At 35.5% G+C, this 25,013-nt stretch overlaps 1 protein-coding gene and 1 long non-coding RNA gene across 7 annotated transcripts in view; one reads left to right on the top strand and one right to left on the bottom strand.

Moving 5' to 3' along the window:
* LOC106080865 (transcriptional activator protein Pur-alpha) overlaps positions 1-24,669 on the top strand; it is a 38,807-nt gene extending 14,138 nt beyond the window's left edge. For all 5 annotated transcript variants that reach the window (XM_059366303.1, XM_013242464.2, XM_059366304.1 and 2 more), the window contains 3 exons: positions 4,232-4,353; positions 4,425-4,530; positions 8,081-24,669. In XM_059366303.1, the coding sequence (XP_059222286.1) occupies positions 4,232-4,353; positions 4,425-4,530; positions 8,081-8,269 (417 nt within the window). In that variant the 3' untranslated portion in view covers positions 8,270-24,669. The remainder of the gene's footprint in view (positions 1-4,231; positions 4,354-4,424; positions 4,531-8,080) is intronic.
* The window catches only part of LOC106080867 (uncharacterized), a 19,461-nt gene continuing 15,123 nt past the window's right edge, over positions 20,676-25,013 (bottom strand). For both annotated transcript variants that reach the window (XR_009397919.1, XR_009397918.1), the window contains 2 exons: positions 21,560-21,644; positions 20,676-20,763 (listed from right to left, as the gene is read on the bottom strand). This is a non-coding gene — a long non-coding RNA (uncharacterized LOC106080867). The remainder of the gene's footprint in view (positions 20,764-21,559; positions 21,645-25,013) is intronic.

Raw genomic sequence — 25,013 nt, 5'->3', positions numbered from 1 at the left:
AATTGCTCATTTTCTTCAGTGACACACCGTTAGTGGGATAGACAGTTAGTTTTTTATATAAACATACTAGCATCCCGGTGGTCCGCTTCGCCACCCCTTTTTAGTGTAGGATTTCCAAAAGTCTAGGTAATCACTTAGTTTATAAAATTATGAAGTTTTGTAATCATTGCGTGTAAAATTTCAAAAATCTGCCGCCTTCTGTAAAGAAAGCACCAAATAGTACCAATTTTGGTACCAAATTGTTCGAATTGTGAAAAAATCATTTAGTTGCCAATCATATATTTGTAAGTTTTACTTACATGCCAAATTTCAGACCTCTAGCTCCATCTGCACAGAAAGTACAAAATGGTACCAAAATGTAAAAATTGTAAAACGATCATAGCCACCTATCATACTTTTCTTAGTTGTACCTGTATGCCAAATTTCAGGCCTCTAGTTCCATTTGTAAAGAAAGTACCAAATTGCACTAAAATGTACGATTTTTGAGTAAATTATTTACTAATTATTTCCTACTTGTGTCTACATGCCAAATTTCAGTTACCAAGTACTATTTTTCCATTTTTTCTTTTCACCCTCATCATTTTGCACCAGATGTCTTTTAAGTCAAATTTCAAATTTCTACCTTTATCCATCCGCCTTGTACAAAGTTCACCCATTTTCTATATTTTTTGTACTTATATGTACAAGTTTCTAAAAACTCTTATAGTCAACTAAAAAGGTTGCCATAGTGTACCTAATTTCCAAAATTCAAAGCTCTAGTTCAATTTACAAAGAAAGTATCAAACATCATCAATTGCGGTACTAAAGGTTCTATTTCTCCCACGATTTTCCGAATTTTTTTTACCAAACCTAGACGCTCTTTAATATGAGCCAAAAAAATAATTCTAGCCCTTTCCTTTTACGCTGGGCAAATATTTACCATTTCGTACTTTTTAGTACCTAAAAAGTACGAAATATTTACCCGCACTTTAATTATAAGAATTTTATATTCTTGTTGTGCGGGTGTAAATAAATAAATTACAAATTAAATTACAATTAAACGTACGAATAACACCAAATCCAGCCTTATCCCGTGCCTATGACCCAAGACCAACATTCGTGCAAAATTTCATGATTATATTGGGTTGCCCAAAAAGTAATTGCGGATTTTTTAAAAGAAAGTAAATGCATTTTTAATAAAGCTTAGAAGGAACTTTAATCAAATATACTTTTTTACACTTTTTTTCTAAAGCAAGCTAAAAGTAACAGCTGATAACTGACAGAAGAAAGAATGCAATTACAGAGTCACAAGCTGTGAAAAAATGTGTCAACGCCAACTATATATAAACGGCTGGGCGATGATCAGTCGTTCACTCATTCAGTCAGTCTGTCATGCAATCAGTCAGTCAGCAATTATTTAGTCACGCAACTCTTTTATATATATATACTAGCTGGACAGGGCCCGCTCCGCTGCGCCTTCTTTTACTTTATATGTCCAATTTAGGGTTGTTTTGTGGGGTGAGGTGGTCCCCTAGACACTTAGCCCAGAAAAAATATTAGCATCGTGCTCTACCTTTAAAACCATTTTTTAAGCCCCATATTGCCATTGGTTTAAAGGGAGTTTATGGGATGAGACGTTCCCCTAAACACTTGGCCCCAAAACTGTTTATTAAATTCGTGTTTAAATCTCAAATACCTTTCATTTGAGCCACATATTACCATGGTCGGTAAGCTTTTACTACTTGGAGGGTGTTTTGGGTGAAGGGGCGGTGCCCCAAATACGTGGTCCTACTTTTGGATATCAGATTCGTATTATACTCCCAAATACCTTTATTTGAGCTCCATATTGCGTCGGTCAGTAAATAATTGCTGTTTGTGGGTTGTTTTGGGGAAAGGGTAGACACTCAGAAAATTGGTTCCGAAAGTGGGTATCAATTTCGTGCTCTACTCCCCAATACCTTTCACTTGATCCCCACATTGACATGGTCGGTAAATATGTCCGATTTAGGGGTGTTTTGGGGAGTGAGGTGGTCGCCCAAACACTTAGCCCTGGAAATATATCAGCAACTTTCTCTACTCTCAAATATCGTTTATTTGAACCCCATATTGCCATTGGCCTTATCAAATTCGTAATTTCGATTCGCCTTTGGATATCATTCATATTCGTATTCATTGGATATTCGTAGTCTACTCGCAAATACCATTCATTTGAGTCGCATATTCCCATTGTCAATATGGGGGGTCCGCTCCCCCTTCAGATATCAAAAAATGTAGTACCCTATTTTCACCACGGGATCATTATGCACCATCAGTGAAAACTTCAAGGAAATCGGTTCAGCCGTTTCTGAGTATAAGGAACACAAACAAACAAACAAACTGACAAACACAAATTGATTTTTATATATTTATAAGATAACTGTTTGTGTGGTTGGTATTCGTTTCGGCCTAAGGTCAATTGAAATAGATGCTGGTAGTTTTAACTGCTTCTTATTCTTTATTTGGATTGACGACGTCAAACCATTTTCAAAGAATGGTAAAATTAGGTTAGGTTAGGTTAGGTTGAAAAGAGGGTGCAGATATTAATCCGCCCCATGTCACTATGGACATACACCTAAGCCAGTAATCGGCTTGTTGTGCGCTTTAAAAACTATAAAGTAACCACTAAAAAGAAAATTTTAAGTTAAGAATTCCGTGCTACTTACAAAATCCTTAATTGTTTTCAATGCCACTCCCCTAAGTTGGTTCATGTCTGATATTGTGTCTCCATCTAAGAGCCGGTATGTGTTGGATGCGAAAGCCGGGCAATGACAAAGGAAATGCTCCAACGTCTCATTCGTCGCCCACTCCCCTAACTCGGACTGCGTCGACCCGAAAGGCTTCGGGTTAACCAAGTTTATTGACGGCAGTCCTCTAGCCTTCACCGCCAAATCGTCTGCCCTTTCATTCCCCTCACTCCTTTATGGCCCGGCACACAAACGATGCGGATTTTGCCATCCTCAGAGAAGGCGTTAATCTCCTTCTTACACTGCAAGACTGTTCGTGACCTTACCGTCCTGGTTGTTATTGTTCTTATGGCAATTTTACTGTCGGTAAAGATGTTCAGACTAGATGTCCTCGCGTTAGCAAACACCACTTCACGCATTCCGTGATCGCCCGGATCTCCGCCTACAGGACCGTATTATGGGAGGCAGTCTAAAACAGATGTCAGTCCCTGGGTTTTCAATGTAAACCCCCAGGCCCACTCTGCCCTCTAGCTTTGATTCATCCGTGTAACATGATCTTCCAGATGGCAAGGTTTCCTATCGTCGCCTCGTCGCCTTATACCGTAAAATTAAACAAAACACAAAAAAAAACATCAAAGGCATTAAATCACATTTAAGTTTTAAAAAGTTAGTCCAATACAGTAACATTTAACTATACAAACATATATATCGGACTTCCAGAGTCTTTCCGAAAAACCTGGTATGTAAGATAGGTTTTAATATTTTTTTCCCTCTTTGTTTTCTTTTGAATCCGTTTTCCTTAATGGGTTGCTTGAACATATACAGTAACTGATTTTTTTCATATGGGGAAAATTATTTTCTCAAAGAATTCTCCTTACCTTTGTTTCGTTGTCTTTGTGGAATTCAGTGTCACTTGTGGTAGTCTCGTGATCAATGCGGTGTTTATGATTGTCCCCATATGGTGTTTCGAATAAAAATCAATTATTTCTCCAAAAGCCGTAGATTTTTGGAATCAATCAATTCTACATTGATTGACACATCTTTGTGTAATGGCAACCAAATACGGTAGTTTGTCGTTGGATTCTTCCTCCTTCTTAAACAGGATCTGTTTTGTTTGCTCTGTTTGCTCTACGTCAGATTTTTTTAATAATAGCAAACATCGACAACATATTTGTTCAGGATACATGGCTTATTAATTGTGTCGAAAACATTGTCGAAGAGTTTTTCCATCAGAATGTCTGCGATAATAGGTGACGCTGGTGATCCCATCGGTGCATGCCTTTGAGCTGTTCGTAAACTTTGTCATCGTATTTGATGTAACGGGTGTCCTTGATGCAGAACTTGACCAACGCTAGGAATAAATCCTTAGGAATTTTTGTGACTAACATTTTCTAAAAATAAAATTTAAATAATATGTTTTAATATTGGTTATACATAGATTTTTAAAAATTTTTTAAAATTTGAACATTTTAAAATGAATTGAAATGAATACTTGAACGACAAAGTTTGGTTTTTGTTGCATTTTTAAGGTTTCTCAAACAATTACACGAGGAGGTCCACGTTCTCAGATTGCCATACCTGCCCAGGGTATGATTGAGTTTCGTGATGCCCTTACCGATCTCTTAGAAGAATTTGGCACCAACGATGGCGGGTAAATATTACTAAATAATTTTTCCCCTCTTTATGTTATCTTAGTTTTACTTATATCACAATACATTTCAGATTTAAAGGCGATCTGCCAGAAGAAAGGCACATGAAAGTGGATAATAAAAATTTCTACTTTGATATCGGTCAAAACAATAGAGGCGTCTATATGCGTATAAGTGAGGTAAGTGGCATTATTATAGTATATCAGATGAAATAAAAATAGAACAAGTTTATTCCAAAATTTTCTCAACATTTCATGATTTCACTGAACACTGAAGAAGAGAAAACTGTGTGTGTTTTCTCATTAGATTTTTAAGTTGTTGCAATTTTTATACCCTCCACCATAGGATAGGATGTTTGTAACAGCTCGAAATATGCGTCTAAGACCCCATAAAGTATATATATTCTTGATCTTCATAACATTTTAAGTCGATATTGCCGTGTCCGTCCGTCTGTCTGTGGACACTTGAAATTTTGCCCAAATACTTTTTATTAGTGTTGGGTCGGTTGGGATTGTAAATGGGCCAAATCGGTCCATGTTTTGATATAGCTGCCATATAAACCGATCTTGGATTTTAACTTCTTGAGCTTCTAGAGGGCGCAATTTTTATCCGATTTGGATGAAAATTAGCATGAGGTGTTTTTTTAATGATTTCCAACAACTGTGGTAAGTGTAGGTTCATAACCTGATATAGCTGTTATATAAACCGATCTGCGGTCTTGATTTCTTAAGCCTCTAGAGGACGCAATTCCTATCTGATTTGACTGAAATTTTGCACGACTTATTTCGTTATGAGTTTCAACAATTGTGCAAAGTACGGTTTAAATCGGTCTATAACCCGATATAGCTGCCATATAAACCGATCTTGAATCGTTACTTTTTGAGCCACTAGAGGACGCATGAGGTGTTTTGTTATGATTTCCAACAACTGTGCCAATAATGGTTCAAATCGGTTCATAACCTGATATAGCTGTCATATAAACCGATCTGGGGTCTTGACTTCTTGAGCGTCTAAAGGGCGCAATTCTTATCTGATTTGGCTTGAATTTTGCATGATGTGTTTCGTTATGACTTCCAACAACTGTGGAAGTATGGTTTAAATCGGTCCATAACCTGATATAGCTGTCATATAAACCGATCTTGAATCTGGACTTCTTTACCCGATTTGGCTGAAATTTTGCGTGAGGTGTTTTGTTATAACTTCCAACAACTGTGACATTTATGGTTCAAATCGGTCTATAACCTCATATAGCTGCCATATAAACCTATCTAGGATCTTGACATCTTGAGCTTCAAGAGGGCCCAATTATTATCCGATTTGACTGAAATTTTGTACAACGGCTTCTTCCATGACCTCCAACATACGTTTCAAATATGGTCGGAATCGGTCTTTAGCCTGAAACAGCTCCCCTATAAACCGATCTCCCTATTTTACTTCTAGAGCCCCTAAAAAGCCCAAATCATATTCGATTTGGCTGAAATTTTACACAGATACTTCTTCTGTGGTCTCCAAAATTCAATTAGCAAAGCAATTTTTTTTCCTTTGTTTATCTAAAAAGAGATACCGGGAAAGAACTCGACAAATGCGATTCATGGTGGAGGGTATATAAGATTCGGCCCGGCACGTATATTTAAGTATCAAAAAGTTCAAAGATTGCATTCGACAATGGCAAAAGAAAAGACGAAGAATTGATTCTTATTTTATGCGATAGTCAAGACATAAGCACTAAAAAAGGGTAATAAGGATGTCAATACTAAAACGAAAGGCATTTAAAAGGGATAATTTATAAAACAAGCTGTATTTTTAAAACCAATATGACATTGAAGTTACATCATGCGCCAGTCAAGGTAGTGTTAGTTGGTATATATCTTTGTTGTTGCGCAATTGTCCCCAGCCTTTAGTCGATTTGGTAGCGTTTTCGGATTACCAATGCATAATTATTTGATGGAAGTTGTTTGTAGTATATTTGCAGGCAGAAGGGAGTAGAGAGGGTGTGAGAGCAACAAAAATTTTGAATTTTTGTAGCCTAGATAGTTGTTTTAACAAAACCAGCTGATTTTTTCAAACAAAGAGTACGGGTTTATCTTTGGTTAGATTGTAGGGCGCAGCAGCCTCGCTTGCTAACTATCCGCTGCACTCGGTGACTTCAGGTCCATTGTGTTCGCCCTATAAAAAGATACAAAAAAAGATAGGAGGAATGCACCGGGTGCAAGGAATCAAATAAGACAGAAAAACGCAACCAACGCACAAGACAGAAAAGTAAGGAACAGGGCGGACCGGGGAGAAACTCTTCTGATCTATTCAATAATGTGTAACAAGTAAAAGCGTGCTAAGTTCGGCCCGGCCGTTTCTTGTATACCCTCCACCCTGTCGAGTTTTTTTTCCGGTATCTCTTTTTAGGCAAACAGAGGGTAAAAGAAAAGAATTACTTTGATATTGGAGCTATATCAAGTTACATATTGAATGTTGGAGACCATAGGATAATAATTGCGCCCTCTGGAGGCTCAAGAGGTTAAGAGCTCAGACGGGTTTATATGGCAGCTATATCAGGTTATATACCAATTTGAACAATATTTGGCACTGTTGTTAGGAGTCATTACAAAACACGTCATACTAAATTTCAGCCAAATCGGATAGGAATTGCGCTCTCTAGGCTCAAGAAATCAAGTCCCCAGATCGGTTTATATGACAGCTATTTCAGGTTATAGACCGATTTGAACCATTCCTGGCACAGTTGTTGGATATCATAACAAAATACTTCGTGCAAAATTTCATTAAAATCGGATAAGAATTGCGCCCTCTAGTGGCTCAAGAAATCAAGATTCAAGATCGGTTTATATGGCAGCTATATTAGGTTATTGACTGATTTGATCCTTATTTAGCACATTTGTTGGAAGTCCTAGCAAAACTCGTCGTGCAAAATTTCATTCCAATCAGATAAGAATTCCGCCCTCTAGAGGCTCAAGAAGTCAAGACACAAGATCGGTTTATATGGCAGCTGTATCAGGTCATCGTCCGATTTAAACTATACTCGGCACAGTTGTTGGATATAATAACAAAACACGTCGTGCATAATTTCATTCCAATCGGATAAGAATTGCGCCCTCTAGAGGCTCAAGAAGTCAAGACCCAAGATCGATTTATATGGCAGCTATATCAGGTTATGAACCGATTTGAACCATACGTGGCGCAGTTGTTGGATATCATAACAAAACACGTCGTGCATAATTTCATTCCAATCGGATAAGAATTGCGCCCTCTAGAGGCTCAAGAATTCAAGAGCCAAGATCGGTTTATATGGCAGCAATATCAGGTTATGGACCGATTTGATCCAAACTTAGCTGGAAGTCATAGCAAAACACGTCGTGCAAAATTTCATTGCAATTAGATAAGAATTTCGCCCTCTAGAGGCTCAAGAAGTCAAGATTCAAGTTCGGTTTATATGGCAGCTGTAGCAAAACATGGACCGATATTTACAATCCCAACCGACCTACACTAATAAGAAGTATTTATGCAAAATTTCAAGCTGCTAGCTTTACCTCTTCGAAAGTTGTCGTGCTTTCGACAACAGACACACGGACGGAGGGATATGGCTACATAGATTTAAAATGTCATGACGATCAAGAATATATATGCTTTATGGGGTCTATGGGAATTACAAAATTACGAAATTAGTATGAAAAAAAATAAAATTAACAAATAAATAAAAACTGTTTTCTTTGTTTGCAGGTCAAATCAAATTTTCGTACAGCTATAACTGTACCCGAAAAGTGCTGGACACGCTTTCGTGATATTTTCAATGATTATTGTGAAAAAATGAAAAAATCGTCCGAATCACCATCGTCAATCACTGCCGATAACAATCCCATACAGCAACAACAACAACAGCAGCAGCAGCAGCAACCACAAGCTAAATAAATATGCATGTAAAGAGCGTCGTTGGACACACAGCAGCGAATGTGGAGTAGCGCGTGGGGAGACGAGTAAGGCTTACTTGTGGGGAAGGTTTTTAGAAGAAGTTGATGATAGAGTAATTACACAAGTAGCAGCGGGAAACAATTGACAATGTCATTATTACTGTTATAATCTATTACATTCGACACTCTTTACACAACACACACGAAATACACACACAGACACACACACACGAGCATCAACCTCAAATAACAAAGATATAAGACCCTCCAAACATTTGGAAGTGACTTTCTCACTCCCTCCCAGAATAGTCACTTTTTAGGTCCTTTTGTGTGATAGTTTGTAGAGATTTCAAGATTTATAACAACAAAATACATTACTGTCGGAATTCTATCATTCATGTTTCACTAATTAGTTTCTCATAATCAACTGTTATTGCTACAAATTTAAAAATAGATTTTTTGTTGTTGTTTTGGACGCTAACTCAAAAACCCCCAAACAAGAGAATGTATGTTAACTTTGCCTTCTGTAATGAAGAAAGGCCGGTAGCACAGAGGGATAGCATACGCCTCACAATCGTAAGGTTGGCTGTTCAAATCCCAGTCAGAGAAAATCATTGCAAATAAAATCTTCGATTATGAATCTTTGATTTGGAAAAAAAATAAATTAGAAAGAGAAATAAAAATAAGCCTCACTCTAAAAGGTAAGAAAAACATTAGGCAAATAAAAATTTATTTTGATCAATGACGTTGAGAATCGAATTTTACACTTTTTTTAGTGCCTATTTAGTCACTCATGGGTATATATCGCCAAGTGGCACGTTTTCTCCCGTACCGAGACACTAATTAGAGTAAAAAATGATATCGCCTGAGATTGTTTTCAACTTCCTTGAGTGCAGATTTAGTGACTCGCACGATAGAAAATGTTTGGAGGGGATAGACGTATAAATGTATAGACTCCTTAACTCATTGATTATTTGTGCACTCACAACTAAACGAAAACGTTAGTTTCATAACCCCCACCCCTCTGTTGGAGTCTGTTTGAAAAATCTTCTAAGGAGCCTAAACATTTAGGTATGGTCTTTGGACACAATAAACACACACATACACACACGTACACAGTTTCAAAACTTAACTGTGTTTTGCCAGAGGATAAAAGCTTCATTTGTTAATAATATTAACAATTGACTATTTTAAATTATAAGAATAGAAAAATAACAACAAAAAGAAAAAAAAACCCAGATTACAAAAAGAAAAGCTCGATTTTAATCAATATGTTTGTTGACAATTTGTTTTTTTTTTTTAACTACACAATGATCTGAACTATTATTAAGCTTACACTCCGATATAAGTGTTGCGCGCTGGTTAGGACTATGGCGCAAACAGCAAACTGTAATTAAAAAAAATGAAATCTAAGAAATTTACTGTTCGTTCAAAACTAAAAACGAAAAACAATTGAAAAAACAAACAAAACACACATACATACTAATATACAAATGTAACTAATGGTTCATTCATATTTAGAAGTTAATCCCTTGAATTTGCCGAATAATGACACTTTTGTAGTTGAGTTGAAATAAAAAAAATTTGAACTTTAAAAAATTGAAAATTTGAAAATTTTAACGAATTTTTATCTTTTCGGCCAGAAGCTCTGGCAATTAAATTTTAAATATGAGCGAGAATAGTTAACGACAAATTACGATTACAAAGAACACCAAAACACTCGAACTCACACGTAAAATACCCAGAACTCACCCACCCACCTCGTATCACTTTTGTGTCCCGTCTCCAAAGCAGAGGAGATTGGCGATGCATATGTGAGACAAAACGTCGTCTAAAATAATCACTGTTTATGCAATGTTGATACAACACCCACACTTCAAATGAACACAGACATTGGAAGTGATGTTGCCTATAGATTCATCCAAGCTAGCTATTAATCCCGTATACCAATCATAAAATGATTAAACCATTGGCCACCTATAAAAAAGAAATTTCTTTTTTGTAAACTCTTTCTACTATACCTTAGTATTGCCTCTAAACTATAAACACATCTCTGCAATATGTACACGTTTTATTATAGTTCTTTAGGCATATTTCGTTAAAATCTTTTTTGTTTTGAATCTTTACATTGATATTTATTAAACATTGTTTTTTTCTCTTAGTTTTATACCTGTATCATATTGCGTACGTAATTGTTTTCATGTTTATTTTTTATTATTAATTGAATTATATATGTACATTATATTTTATTCATACTTGAGTTTACTGTGCGAAACGCGCAGAGATTTACATTACTAAACAGAAATCGAAAATTGTGATTATGTGGAAATTTCGACAAAAAAACGATGTTATTATATAATAAATTTAGTTACTATCATAAATCAATTGAATGCAAACCCAAAACAAAGTTTTTTCATTTGGTTTGATGAGCACAACTTAGGAGGTGAACATTTGTAGCGTTACTCTTAATCAAAGATTTCGAAATCGTCTTGTGGAGTTTTAGTAAAAAACCTATGTAGTGCAATTTGTTGTAAGGCACACCAAAATATTTGCTGTCCCAACAAAAAATCTATTACACAAGGAATAGTTCGTGGACTTTAATCTATTACATAATAAAAGTGTTTTTTTTCAAAATTTTATAATAATGTATTATATGTTAGTACCAGGGACGTAGCCAGGGGGGAACCCCCCACCCAAATGTTTTCGTCTAAAGAAACAATTTAAACTAGTTTTATTCTAAACAAAAAAATTCAGCAACATTTTTTAAAAATATTAAATTTAATTTTCAAGTTTTTTGTCTGTTAGGGGGAAGATCATTTCATATTTATCATATTCTACCAAGACAACATTTTGCTGAGGTCTGTGCCGCATAAAAATATTTTTCTTAAGGAGAAAAGTGTAATAAAATTCTAAACAAAATTTGAATGAATTTTTTTCTAATCAAATTTTAATGAGATTTTTCTAAAGACAAAATTTTAGCGTCATGTTCTCTAATAACATAATATCAGCATGAATCGGACCCCCTCGAAATAATTTTTAAGACAAACATTTTTTCAAATTTTTTTCCAAAGACAAAATTTTTACAAATAAAACTTTCAAAAAAATTTCAGAGCAAAACTCTAAAGACTGCCTAAGCTCGAGATTATTTTTTAAAGACAAAATTTCAATAAAATTTTGTATTTTGTCCCAAACAACATTTTCCTAAAATTTTTCTATAGACAAATTTCAATAAATATTTTTAAAGACAAAGCCATTACGCTGATTCTCGATTCCGTTGTCTAATTTTGATAAAATTTTATATATATTCATAATTTAGAGAATTTATGTTGACGTGGCAATTTTTTAAATATTTTGAATTTTAAAATTTTTTGAAAAAAAAATATTTTTATTTTATTTATTACAACAAAAAAGTAATATTCTTAATATTTTATGACCAATTAGCGAAGAATGCTGGATTTAATGATTTTGGTATAAAATCTTACCTGCTGTCAAAGGAAGTAGGATTATTGTCATAAATTTATTTTTATACCCTAAACCACCATTGTGGTACAGGGTATTATAGATTTGTGCATTTGTTTGCAACGCTAAGAAGGAGAAGAGCTAGACCCACTGATAAGTTTACCGATTGAATCAGAATCACTTTCTAATTCGATTTAGCCATGTTCGTCTGTCCGTCTGTGAGTCCCCATGTATTCATGTAATCAAAGTGCAGGTCGTATTTGTTGTCCAATCATCACGAAATTTTGCACATATCACATTTTTGGCCCAAGGACGAACACTATTGATTTTGATAAAAATCGGTTCAGATTTAGGTATATCTCCCATACATATGTATCGCCCGATTTGCACTTAAATTGCCATAGTAAGGACAATTTTCAACCGATCTGCATAAAATTTGGCACGGACTGTTTTGTTACCGATCTTAACATATCTACAAAATTTCATCAAAATCGGTTCAGATTTAGATATAGCTCCCATATATATGTATCGCCCGATATGCACTTAAATGGCCCTAGTAGCTACAATTTTCAACCGATCTGCACAAAATTTGGCACGGACTGTTTTGCTACTGATCTTAACATATTTGCTAGTTTTATTTAGAAACGATCAAGTGCAACAATACATTAAAACGAATTCCAGAAATCTCACTCCTAAGAATTTTGAAAACTTTGTCATTAGATTTTTGGGATATAAAAAATTGCCGACTTTTGACAAGCCAATTTTCTTTCAAAACATGAGGGGAAAATTTTGTATAACTCATTTCAGTCGTCCACCTTATGTTCATTCAAATTTCATTAAGATACCTCTTTCTTTTATGAGCAAAAGTCACAGCCGATGGGTCAGTTCCTGCACACAGTAGCGACCACAATTTTAAACCTAATTTCTGATTTTGACAAAAATGTGGGGTAGGCCCGCCCTCCCCAAAATAAAATCCTGCCTACGTCCCTGGTTTGTACATTAACATAATTTCATTTTTACAAGCTTTTCTAGTAGACAAGGAGTAGGTGCTAACATATTAGATCTAAGGCCTTTAAGTAAAGCAGCTAACGTTCGCTGTTTCTAGAGGTATGTCCTTCAATCTTATCTAATCTATGCCATGCCCGGGTTCAAATCCTGCCGACGAGAACAACTTAAAACATTTTTCAGCGGTGGTTGTCCCCTCACCAAATGCTGGCAACATTTGTGAGTATTTCCGCCATGTACAACTTCTCAACCAAAAGGTGTCACTTTTCAGTGACACGCCGTTCGGACTCGGCATAAAACAAGAGGTCCCCTTATCATTGAGCTTAAATTTGAATCGGGCAGCACTCAATTGATATTGTGTGAAGTTAGTATCCCTCTAATTTATTCCCCAATGGGATATTTGGGAAACACTAAATCAATCATAAATCAAATTTTTAAATTCGACTCGTCAAGAGCATATTTTCTCAGTTATCTCCATTCGATTCCTCTAAATTAAGTTTGATGGAATGGTGTCCATCACTAGGGCTCCGTAGAAATGCCTATACTATTACTGAGATGTATTTTCCACAATTTGAGTAGATCATTTGGTCTTATCTGATTAGTAGTATCTGCTATACTGTAAGTAAACGTGAGGCTTTCATTTGTAAAGCGGCAGCGAGGGAAGCTTGCTAGACAACTGCCTTCAAACTGACCTTAGTTTCATTTACGTTAATTTTTTTTTTTAAATTCATATTTTTTAATTTGTTATAAAATATACGAGTGTGTTCTGGGTTTAACTTTCACTTTTTCCACTGAAAAAAGTTGTTTCAAAGGGTAAAGAGAAAGCGAATCCTAGAACAGACCAGATAACAATGATTAAGTAAACTTTTAGTTAATTACTCGCCAAACATAGCATGCATCACATTTTTTTTGTTGCAAATTACTTTTATCATTGAATTTAAATATTTTTAAAATGTTATAACAATGAAGATAGTTTTCTAAAAAAAAAAACACATGTAAAAATAGGAAAAACCCCACTTGCTTGAGAGTATGTAGCTATAACAACAATAAGCAACTTGCTAAAATTATAAATCATATTGACAATATGATTTTCAATGTCTGTATCATAAGCTATCATTTACCGGAAGGGGTTACGCAGACTCTAAGTTAATGGTCTTATTATAATTTCCCTTCTCTCTGCAAGACGATCACAATTAGTTATAATTTGAATTGCCAAAAATAAACAAAAAAGTCATTGATCCGATTACGATTGAAAGTCTAGAACTCTTTAGCTTTATAAAGTTTATTATGGAATGAAAATGTTGTTTTTTTTTTTGCAATATATGAAATAAAGGGCAGAATTCGATTCAGAGGTCACAACAGAAATGAATCATGCAGTCCGATTTCAAAGTTTTTTTTTTTTGGTATTCTGAACAAGAGTTATTTAAATCCAAATCAGACAATTTTTTTTGTTATTTTTTTATTTTGAACAAGAATTAGTTGTTGTTGTTGTTGTGGTAGCAGTGTGTTATACACTGAGGCGGCAGCCCTTGCCGATGAAGAACTCCATCGGGCCAATCAGTCAGACATGTCTACGATACAAGCACATCAGATTGATTCTTTTTCCAAGAAATATGCCTCAGAAATGTATGGATTCTTTTAAACTTAACGTTAAATTCCACAGAATTTCAAGAAGATAAAGATAGACGACAATGGCAGATCTATAAGATATTTTAAAAATTTTTTGACTTACATGCATATTTGGGACTTTCTACCATTACCGGTCCATAAACGTTCCCGCAGCGGCCGGTCCTATCGATCGAAACGAGTTTGATCACATATCGAGCTTGATGAGGATCGCTACCTACAACAACAACCGGCACATAAATGAAATACTTTTCATGTTGCTGTTGCCACATGTGGAGGTGGCGATCCTACAAAAATACAATAAAAATTTGCGTAAGATGTGCACGCTTATCAATACAAACTGCTTTTTTGAACCTTAGCCTCAAGATTTCTCCCATTGTACTTCAGCTCTTGATTTGCAAGGGTAGACTCTCTCTCCAGGGCTCAACACCTGTCTCAGAATCTAGTCAATGTGTCAATTCTTCCACTTGGGACTTATCATATGGTGGATTCTTATCGGATGTAATGCCGATATCGATGACTGTATACGTCGGATCTTCACTGTTGATCCTATAAGCTACTTTGGCGTAATGCCGATGTCGATGACTGCATACATCAGATCTTCACTGTTGATCCTATTAGCTACTTTGGCGATAATCACTGATAAAGGCTTCTTACCTTTATCAGTGATTATCTTCCTACTCCAAGATGACTGTGGTTTTTTTTCGAGCCACAGTCTTCCCTGAGGACTAAGAGGTTGGGCGTGCCTGTACCAGCTTTGGCTCCCTCCGTAGCTTACTGGATTCTTTATTGCGATAGGGCTGACTTGAATTTCGCAGAGTACTTGAAAGCGGAGAGCATTGTTTCTTTTTTGGCGGTTTCGCAGTGTTAAGCTTTTTGGGAGATCTGAATCTTTCTAGCTTCCGCAGAATAGTTGGAGGGTTTTTGAATCCCCAAGAACATTCAGCACTTTCACCAGATTGCTCTGCCGATACATCTTCTACAGTTTCGTGTTATCATCCGGTTGACTTCTTTGAAATCGGCTGCAATGACATTGTGGTTGAGTAAAAATTTGCAAATTTGGTCCTTAAACATTCCACTAAGGAACAGGGGCAAACTTCTCATAATCAATGAGTACAGTCCGAGTCAAGTTTAAGCTCAATGATAAGGGGCCTCCTTTTAATAGTCCGAACGGCGCGGCGCAGTGTGATACCTCTTTGGAGAGAAGTTTTACATGGCATAGTACCTCACAAATGTTGACAGTAATAGGAGGGAAAAACCACTGCTTTGAAATTTTTTTTTGATGGTCTATCCAGGATTCGAACCCAGGCGTTTAGCGTCATACGGCGGACATTATAACCTCTGCGCTACGGTGGCCTTCATTGGTTGTGGTTGAGTCTGTTTCGGAAATTCTGTTCTAGTTGTGCGCTTGATGTATTAATCTCGACTGCATAGCACCCAACCATGCAAGAGTGGGTTCACAATTGATGTATCTGGACGACTCTTACCCTGGCAACTGATCACGCACTGTTTTAGGGCTCCCTGCGCCGTGAGTTTTTTTCTTCATCTTTTTTTTTTCAATCTCCAAAATAAAAGTTAGGTGCTTATGGGTTTACAACATGGCTTTTGCAAATTTCCTGTTAAAAGCTTTCTACGATGTGTCATTTAGCGCTCCGTCATTCGGACCCAGTCATTATCGAGCTAAACTCGAGTTCAACCAGCCACTGTTTAATAAAGGTGCCTACGTGCCCGAATAGAAGTTGGCTGAAAATTTAAGATTTTTCCAAAGAACCAAAACTTCAAACTCAAGCTGCTATCTTAAAATTTAAGTTGTTTTGCCCCAACGGGCCACTTGTTTCGAATTTCGATTGCTGATTGATTATCATTTTACTTTACAGATGACTGCCCAATTATTATTTTTTTGAAAAAATTTGTTTTTGAATTTAGTATATTTTCGTAAAAAAAATGGTTGAACATTTAAAGGCGCTTCTTACTGTGAGGCTATTCTGTATCTTTAACATTACTCATTGCCTTTCCCCAAAGTAAATTTTCTAACCTTCAACACGTTTTCCTTCATTTAAAGATTTGTGTTTAAAAAAGGCGCAAAGTTAAGGACCTATTAAACTACCGTTTAAGAAAAAAATCCTAAATATCAAGAAAATGTTTACTTAAAAAGTTTCAAAATTGGTGATCTTTGAATTAAGTTTGAGATCTTTGGCCCAAATCTTTAAAATAAAGACAAAAAAAAATTCAGCTGGAAATTCTAGCTATGAGTGCTATTTTCACTGAAAATACAACTCAAGGCTGATTTACATAAAATTTTCTCATTTGCATACAAAAACAACATTTTGGTAATTTTGCTATGTTTAGTTAAGGTATCCTCAATATATTATCAAGTTGGGACACGAAAAACTTCTGGACAAATAATACCAATAGAAAAAACATGAGTTCAGTGTGCCTCCGTCCCTGGTAAATGAAAGTTGGCGTTATCACTAACACTTAAATAAGAAGAACAACAAAAAAAAAGACATTTATAGGAAAATACCATGTCTATATGAAAGGAGGCATAACTTTTGATTGACTTAACCATATATCGTAAGCGAGAGAAAGAGTTTGTAGATGTATATATGATTATAACAGTTAATTTGAAAAAAAAAATAACAAAAACACAAAAATAAATAAAAAGCAGATAACAAGAAAACTATCAAAATTACCTAGTTGTGTTAACAAAAAAGAGTAAAACGTAATGAAAAAATTAAACAAATGCAAATGAAAGAATATTTAAATAAGAGATAATGAAATAACAGAGAAAACAAATCCTTATAAGTGTTAGCAAATTACAAGTATATGAATGAAACAAAAACAACAACAACAAAGAAACAAAACAACAAAAAAACATCAACCTGAAAATAATTATTATATCCTCCACCACAATATGTTGTGGGGGCATTTTATGTACTAAGTTTAAAAATTCATTTCTGTTTGTATAACAAACAAATCAAAGCCATAGATCGCAGATCGAACTGTATGACAGTGAAAGAATGTCTCGTGTCCGTTGTCAGTCTGTATGGTTGGGGGGGATAGACACAATCAAAACAAACAGAAACAAAAAACGAAGAATCTTGACGGTTCCGAAGATTGTATATTAAATTTGCAGCGTGATTGTTACACAGGATCTAATCCTCAAGTGAGGTTATGGTGTGTTGTGTATATAAAGCATAGCTTGTTTTGAAGAAATTTTTATTATATTTTCTTAGGTGATATTTTCTACAACAAATTTTTATTTAAGCTAAAAATTATCAATTTTTTCCATGACTTGGCTAGCATTTTGAAAACAATATTTGTAGTCGCACAGTGATCGATTCGATTCCAGCCAAAATTTGTAGGCGAGTAGAGGACCTACTCCCTTAGCATATGGTTTATCCAGTCTCTAAGGACCGGGTCCACCCGGTACTAGTCTAACGATTGGATCAGCGTGTCGCTCTGCACATTGTTAAAAGCCCTCGATGTCAATGCATACCGCCAGTGTGTACGTTTTGGCATCCAAGGATTCTTCTATTTTATGCACAACCTCGTGCAGGGCAGTCTCCACCGACCTTCCCTTGACATAGGCATGCTGTTTGTATTTGAGCAGTTCGCTGGATGTCCATGGTTTTGAGTAGAAAGGATGTAAGGCTTATGGATCTGTAGGCCTTTGGTGTCGCATAACTTGCCTTGCCGGGCTTGGGTATAAACACCACCCTTGCCTCCTGCCAGGCTTTCGGAGTATATGAAAGTCCTAGGCACGCTGTGAAAATTTTGGCCAGACGAGGCGCCAGAGAGTCTGCCTCTTTCTGTAGTAACGACGGAAATATTACATCAGGTCCATCTGACTTAAATGGTTTGAAGCTCCTCTAGGATTCCTTCACCATAAATGCCGTTATAAACCTTCGATCAAAGCCATTATTCCAAGATTCCGGTGTCTCCATGAGTTTTCAATGGGTTTTCATCAAAAGCCTCAACATGTCCTCCGTTGTCTCTGCTCTCACTCCCATGTCGTCTACTAAAATTTCAGTTTGGATATGGATTTTTGAGAGAAACTTTTTTATCTTGGCGGCGTCATTAACGCTATCGACCTGTTCGCAGAAAAGCTTCCAGGAGGCACTTTTGCCGCTCTGGTAATCTTATTGTATTCTTTGAGCCGTGTGTAATACACATCCCAATAAACTTCCGCGTTTCTACGAAGTGATCTGTTAAAAAGTCTGCGAACCTCTTTCCCAATATTGCGAATCTCCCCGGTCATCAATGGTTTTTCTTGGGCTGAATTTCCTTTCCCGAATTTCCTTTTCCTGAATTTCCTTTCCATTCCCCACCAGTGCAGTCGTAATCCTGTTGACATTTTCGTCAATCTCTTCTATGTTTGGACAATCTAAATTATCTTGCCCTAGTCTTCTTCTGTGTAGCCTTCCGAATTTTGTCCTGTTGGTTTTCAACTTATTCCGGAATCTTATCGGGTTCGGCGCTGGCTGTGCTATTCTAAACCTAATGTAGCGATGGTCAGAGAAAGAGTGTTCCATGGAGACCCTCCAATTCCATGGAGACCCTCCAATTCCATGGAGACCCTCCAATTCCATGGAGACCCTCCAATTCACATCTAATACCTCCTCCCTAATGCTATTAACAAAGATTCACTCCAATTCACATCTAATACCTCCTCCCTAATGCTATTAACAAAGATAGCGGTGTTTATTAGTGGTGGTACTATCTCACGAAATGTGGTGAGAGTTCGCATCGCACCCTATTAGTACCTCGTTTCCTGTCTGTTTTGCTTTCCTCACCAGCCGTTGCAGCTCCGACGTAGGTGGCGGTGTCGGAGAGTCGAAATGCAGATAAAGTGATGCCAGGTATGCTCCATCGTCTCCCTGTCTCACCACTGTTTCATCCAACGTTGACAACTCTGGGGAAAATATATAATTATAATTTTTATGACAAATAACGCAGGTCTTCGGCCGAGTACCAGTGTTATCATAGAATAATTGGTAGTTCATATGGTTCAGTCCAGAAACTTTGTTTCGGAATTAAGGCAATATCAATCTTGCTCTTGATCCGGTGGAGGTTTATCTGGATTACCTCAATCATTGGTACTCCAGTAAATGGTCATCTTGGGAGTCGGTAATGATCTCATCGTCTGCTCCCTGTTCTTTAGACTGCATTGACTTTCCTGTCACCGCACTGCCTGATGTCATCGTTTTAGGTTCTTTGCCTAGTCTAGTCTTCCGACTTTTTATTAAGTCGGTAATGGTTGCATCGTCGGGTCCCTGTTCGTTAAGTTTTATTGGGTTTCCATTTCCTGTACTGCCTAATGTTTCAATACTAGGATCTTTGCCTATCTTAGCCTTCCAAATCTTAAGTAAATGGGCTTCATGGGAGTAGGCGATGGTACCATCATCGGCTCCCTGTTCGTTGGGTTGCATTGAGACTCCTGTCGCTGCGCTGCCTAATGTTTCAATATTAGGATCTTTGCCTAGACCCAGATGGATCCGTCGTCGGGTTCCTGTTTATTAGGCTGTATTGGGTCTCTCGCCACTGCACTGCCTGATATTTTAGTATTAGGATCATTGCTTCCCCTAGTCTTTCCAATATTGAGAGATGCCGTGATTGTCTGTCGTTGTTAATGCTATACATCTCTGGAATAATCTTCCCAATGTATTCAAATTATTAGTAACGAACGACAGTTCAAATCTTCGATTTATAATCATTTTAATTTATTATTGGTTTTGTCTTTTATAACTATTTATTCATTTATTTTATCAGTAACTTTGATTGAATTGTTAAATTTTCTTTTAAGTTTTTTCTGCTTTTTTAATTTTTTTTTACCTTTTTTTATTTAAATATTGTATCAGTAACTTTGCTTAAATTGTTAAATATTTTTTACCAATTATTGTTCTATTTAAATGAAAACTTGTTGTACTTATTGTTCAATTTACCAACCCAAGCTTTATATAAGACATTGTCGTTTGTATGGGTTTTATATTATAATAAAATACAAATACATTGTATTTAAGTTTATTTTCAAGAAACTGTTTATTTATTTGTATTTCATATCTGTTTAGCACTTATTTAATTAATAATACTTTACTCAATTTTATTTGTTTTTAAATTATTTAGTTAATGTTTTAAATTATTGAAGTATCAAAATTGTTTACTCATTGTAGAAGTTTTATTTGCCAGAAATTTAAAACTAGTCAGCTCAAAATGGAAAATTCCAAATCTTTTTGTTTCTAATGCAGCTTTTCATGGAAAATATTGTATAAATGATTCGATCAATTTGTTTTTGTTTACGGGTCAAATTTAAACAAAACTAATTTTGGGTAAGATAGAACCGCCGAGGACCTGGATTTTGTAGTATTTTCAAAATACAGAGAACCAAATTCTTCTCGTACATTTCTGAAAATCAAACAAAGAAAAAATAATAAAATTATGTTGGAGGGTATAATAAATTCGGCCAAGTCGAATATGCATAGCACTCTTAATTGTTTTTAGTAAAAAATTCTAATAAAATAAATATATAAATAGAATGTAATAATATATATATATATATATAAATATAAATAAATAAATATATAATTATAGAGAAACAACAATGTCCTAAAGTAACTGAGAAATAATACAAAAAATTGAAACAAAAAGGTCCTTCTAATCTGTGTTTGTAATTCTATGTTAACAAAATGAAAATGAAATGAGGAAATGCAAACGAAAAATACGAAAAAAGCCAATCTGAAACAATGAGGAAAAAACAGCCACCAAATGTGTTATAATTGATTTCCTCCTCAATGTTGGCAGTACGCTTTTAAAAGTATGAGAAAAAATGCTGATAACAATAAAACAACAAACACAACAAAAAAAAAATCGGAACAGAGACATTTTCCAAAGGGAAATGAAGCCAAAATGGAAACGTTTAAAAAAAAATTTAATTTAAAAAATCGCAATTAATGTAAAGGAAAAAAAATCCCGGATAAAAACATCCTTAAGGGCTTACATTTTCTCAATCTAAAATCATGTATTGTTAAACAAATCATATGATAATGAACGATGTTGAACTGCTGTTTGATTTTGACTCAATCATATGTATGTAGATTCTTTACGGAGTAATCCCCAGGTATACTCAATCTTTTCTGTACAATGTTTTCTTTGAGATGTTTATTGAAGTTGATAATTGAAGATGTGTTTGTATAAAACTCACCATAAACAAAACTGTAATTAAAGTCGCACTTTTTGTTGAAGCTCCCGTATAGTGCCCAAATAAATAGTTCTTCCATTTTGAATTTCTGTAAGTACAGAGGGATGTCATTGGTGTATTCAATGGTTTGTTGCACATAGGTCTATATTTCGATAAAAGGTCCATATAAAAAGATTTAACTCAGAACGAGTTATTTTAAAATTTAAAGTATGGAATTACGAGTAATGTTAATAACATCGTCCATAATTAATATCCCAGCAAAATTTTTCCTTCCAAAGTTGTAAAAAAACTTTAGTTTTAGGGGATCTGGATGTACTTAAAAGTTCAGTCTTGTATTTCTGACAAACAAACTCAAGTCAGGAATCAAAAGACATTATTTCGATAAACACACACTGTGCAAGTATCGATAGAACAGTGCCACACAATCCACTTTTCGACAATTTTCAAGGGAAAACTAGGCCGAAAAACATGCCCATACCAAATTTAAAGACGATCGGATGAAAACTGCGACCTGTACTTTGTACACAAATTAACATGGACAGACGGACATAGCTAAATCGAATCAGAAAGTGATTTGAGTCGATTGGTATACTTATCAATGGGTCTATCTCTCTTCCTTCTGGGTGTTACAAACAAATGAACTAGGTAATAATACCCTGTACCACAGTAGTGGTGTAGGGTATAAAAATTGTTGGATACCCTACCAATCCAATCAACACCAAATCCCGCTTCTGTTCAAGCAGCTGTAATCAATCTTCGGCCTGATGTACCTAGTGTAGATATTAAAAAGATCAGAGGGAGTGAAATATTTCTTACATCGCTTAAGAAAGCCAAAGCTCTTAAATTCTTCCTTATATTTATATAAGAAAAGGTAAGATGGAAGGACACGATTGTCAGCCCATAGCTTAAGCTCAGACAAAACTCTCCAGTGTCGTGGCAAAAACGCCTGCTACTGAAGTTGAATTGGAATCAGCAACCACAGTATTCATACAGCTTAACCGTCCTTCATATTGTGGGGTTTTTTTTAGCAGATGTTGACACAGGGGCCATACTCCTCGATTTCGTTGCTGGTGGAGGAGTTGATACGTTCCTTACTCGTCCATAACTGAGAGACTGCCGATCCCTGATCGTATATAGAGAGGGAGTGGCTAAAGAAGTCTTAATTTCTTCTTCAAGCCAGGGTCTGCCATCTCGTGTCAAGGAGATGCTTTCTATTTGGGTCGGTTTATGCCTTTCTCCCTGAGTGAGAGTTCGGCCGTGCTCTTACCGACAAACATTCGCAGGTAAAAGCAAACCCGTTCATAGGGGTCTCACGCTTTTATGGCTTTTGACTTTTCCTCGCAAGTGACCTTCACTTGACCTAACAAGATCCAATACACTCTGCCTTGTGAAAAAAGTGTTTCAGTGACCTTTGATTAACTGCCAGCCTTTTTTGAGATGGAGGTTACTCCATGGCGTTATCATACATCTTCACAAATGAAAAGGGTTCCTGGTTTGCACGACAGAAGAAGATGATGAGATCATAGTGAGCTCCAGATGCTCTTCCGATAAAGTCAGGACCTTGCCTGGCAAAGTCTGATCCTCTAGCATGTCCAATGAAACACTCTCCCACCTGAGTGCAATGCATGGCTAATCGTTTTAAATTTCTAGAACAGGCTTCTCTAGATCGCTATATTGCGCGGCTAGGTCGCTATTGAGTTGTTGATCCTACAAGGGTAAGGAACAGGAGGCAAGGATTGGAAAAGTCGCTATTATTCGCTGAGGCGTACAGGAAGATCGGTCTATATGGAGTATAGGGAATTTGGTATTTTACATATTAAACTTCAGTCCAATCTTCAGAAAATTAAAGAAGGACCATTTTATATGGGAGCTATATCCAAATCTGAAACAATGTGGCCAATTTGCACTACTCAACGAACTACAATACATCAATAACAAGTATCTGAGGGAATTTTCAAATGGATATCTTTATTCGTTCGACCACTATTATCGACGGACAGACATGACTTTATCGACATAGTAGAATGTTGAAACTCTCAGGAAAATATTTCGAGGTGTTACGAAAGGAATGGCGTGTTTTAAGGTGGTAGGCGTTAAACTGAAGATTTTTATGTTATGCATATATGTGATTGATTCTCTAGTTCAAGGCGCACATTTAGTGGGTTTCAGTAATACTTTGCTGTAAAAATATCAAACCGAATGACGTTCAATATCAATAAAGTTGATGACGACAAAACATTGACATAATCTATGTAGTCGGTCTTTTAAAAGCGCACATAAGCCCCATGTTGCACCCTATCAGCCGGTAGTTGTCTCCAGCATTACTACCTGAAGTACAATGTTGTTCAGCAATTTGTCCCCAAGCTATTTATATACATTCGACCATTTCTACTGGATTTTAAAGCAAATTTAACAGCAAACGGTCATTGATGTTCGTTTTTACTCATGTTATACCATTTTGGCTGATTTTCATCTAGATAGAATGCCTGTTGTAAATTACAAAAAAAGAATAATTATAAAAACATAGTCTAATAAAGAAGATATATAATTAATATAATTAATTTAAAACCACATGGAAAATGTTAAACAAAAATGAGAGAAAGAGTAATTGTTTTTAGTATCAATCATTACAATTATGATAAAAAAATATTATTTTTTCTAAAATTATAGTTACGACATATTTACTTGAAAATATCCTCTAATTAATTCAAATAAAATCTACTTTAGCCAAATTAGCTAAATACTGTTGATGTAACTTAAAAAAAACAAAACGAAATGAAACAAAACCAAATTTGTATTAATTTTTTTCTATATTTATTTAAAAATTTAGTTAAAACTTCTTTTTTCTCCATATGGAATGATGTTGTTTGTGTATGTACGAGTATATGTATGTATATGTGCACCGTTAGACAAACAGTTACCAATTGGGTAATGAATAAGGACAGTTGAAAGCGCCTAAGAAGGATAACATGTGTCATCTTCCTTCCTTACTGCTGTACTGCTCTCATGAATGAAAAAAACCAAGTTAGAACACAAAACAAAAACCAAGAAACCGAAAATACAATAAGAGAACGATTTCAATAATAAAGATTTAGAACTAGTTTGGACTCTGACATTTTGGATTCATTGTTTTATTGCGTTTGAGATTAATGTTTGGATGGGAGGTACAATAACGTTGTATTGAAAAAAAATTTGCTAAGGAGCAATAAGGGTATAAACGATAGAAAATGATATCTACTTACAAATATATTCTAACAAATTTGGAGATATTTTTAACGAGTTAACAATACAGAAGATAATATGGATGGGATAACTCAAGCACCATTTAGTATATGATTACATTATATAAATAAGGATCTTTTAACTACAGAAGAAATAAATACTCGAAGCTGTAACAGCGGTAAAGAAAAATAAAATACCAAACTAAATACTTCCAATTTCGCCGAAATCATACACC

The sequence above is a fragment of the Stomoxys calcitrans genome, chromosome 4, assembly GCF_963082655.1.
Source record: "Stomoxys calcitrans chromosome 4, idStoCalc2.1, whole genome shotgun sequence".
In the NCBI taxonomy this organism is placed as follows: Eukaryota; Metazoa; Arthropoda; class Insecta; order Diptera; family Muscidae; genus Stomoxys; species Stomoxys calcitrans.
This window is presented reverse-complemented; position numbering and strand designations above follow the sequence as displayed.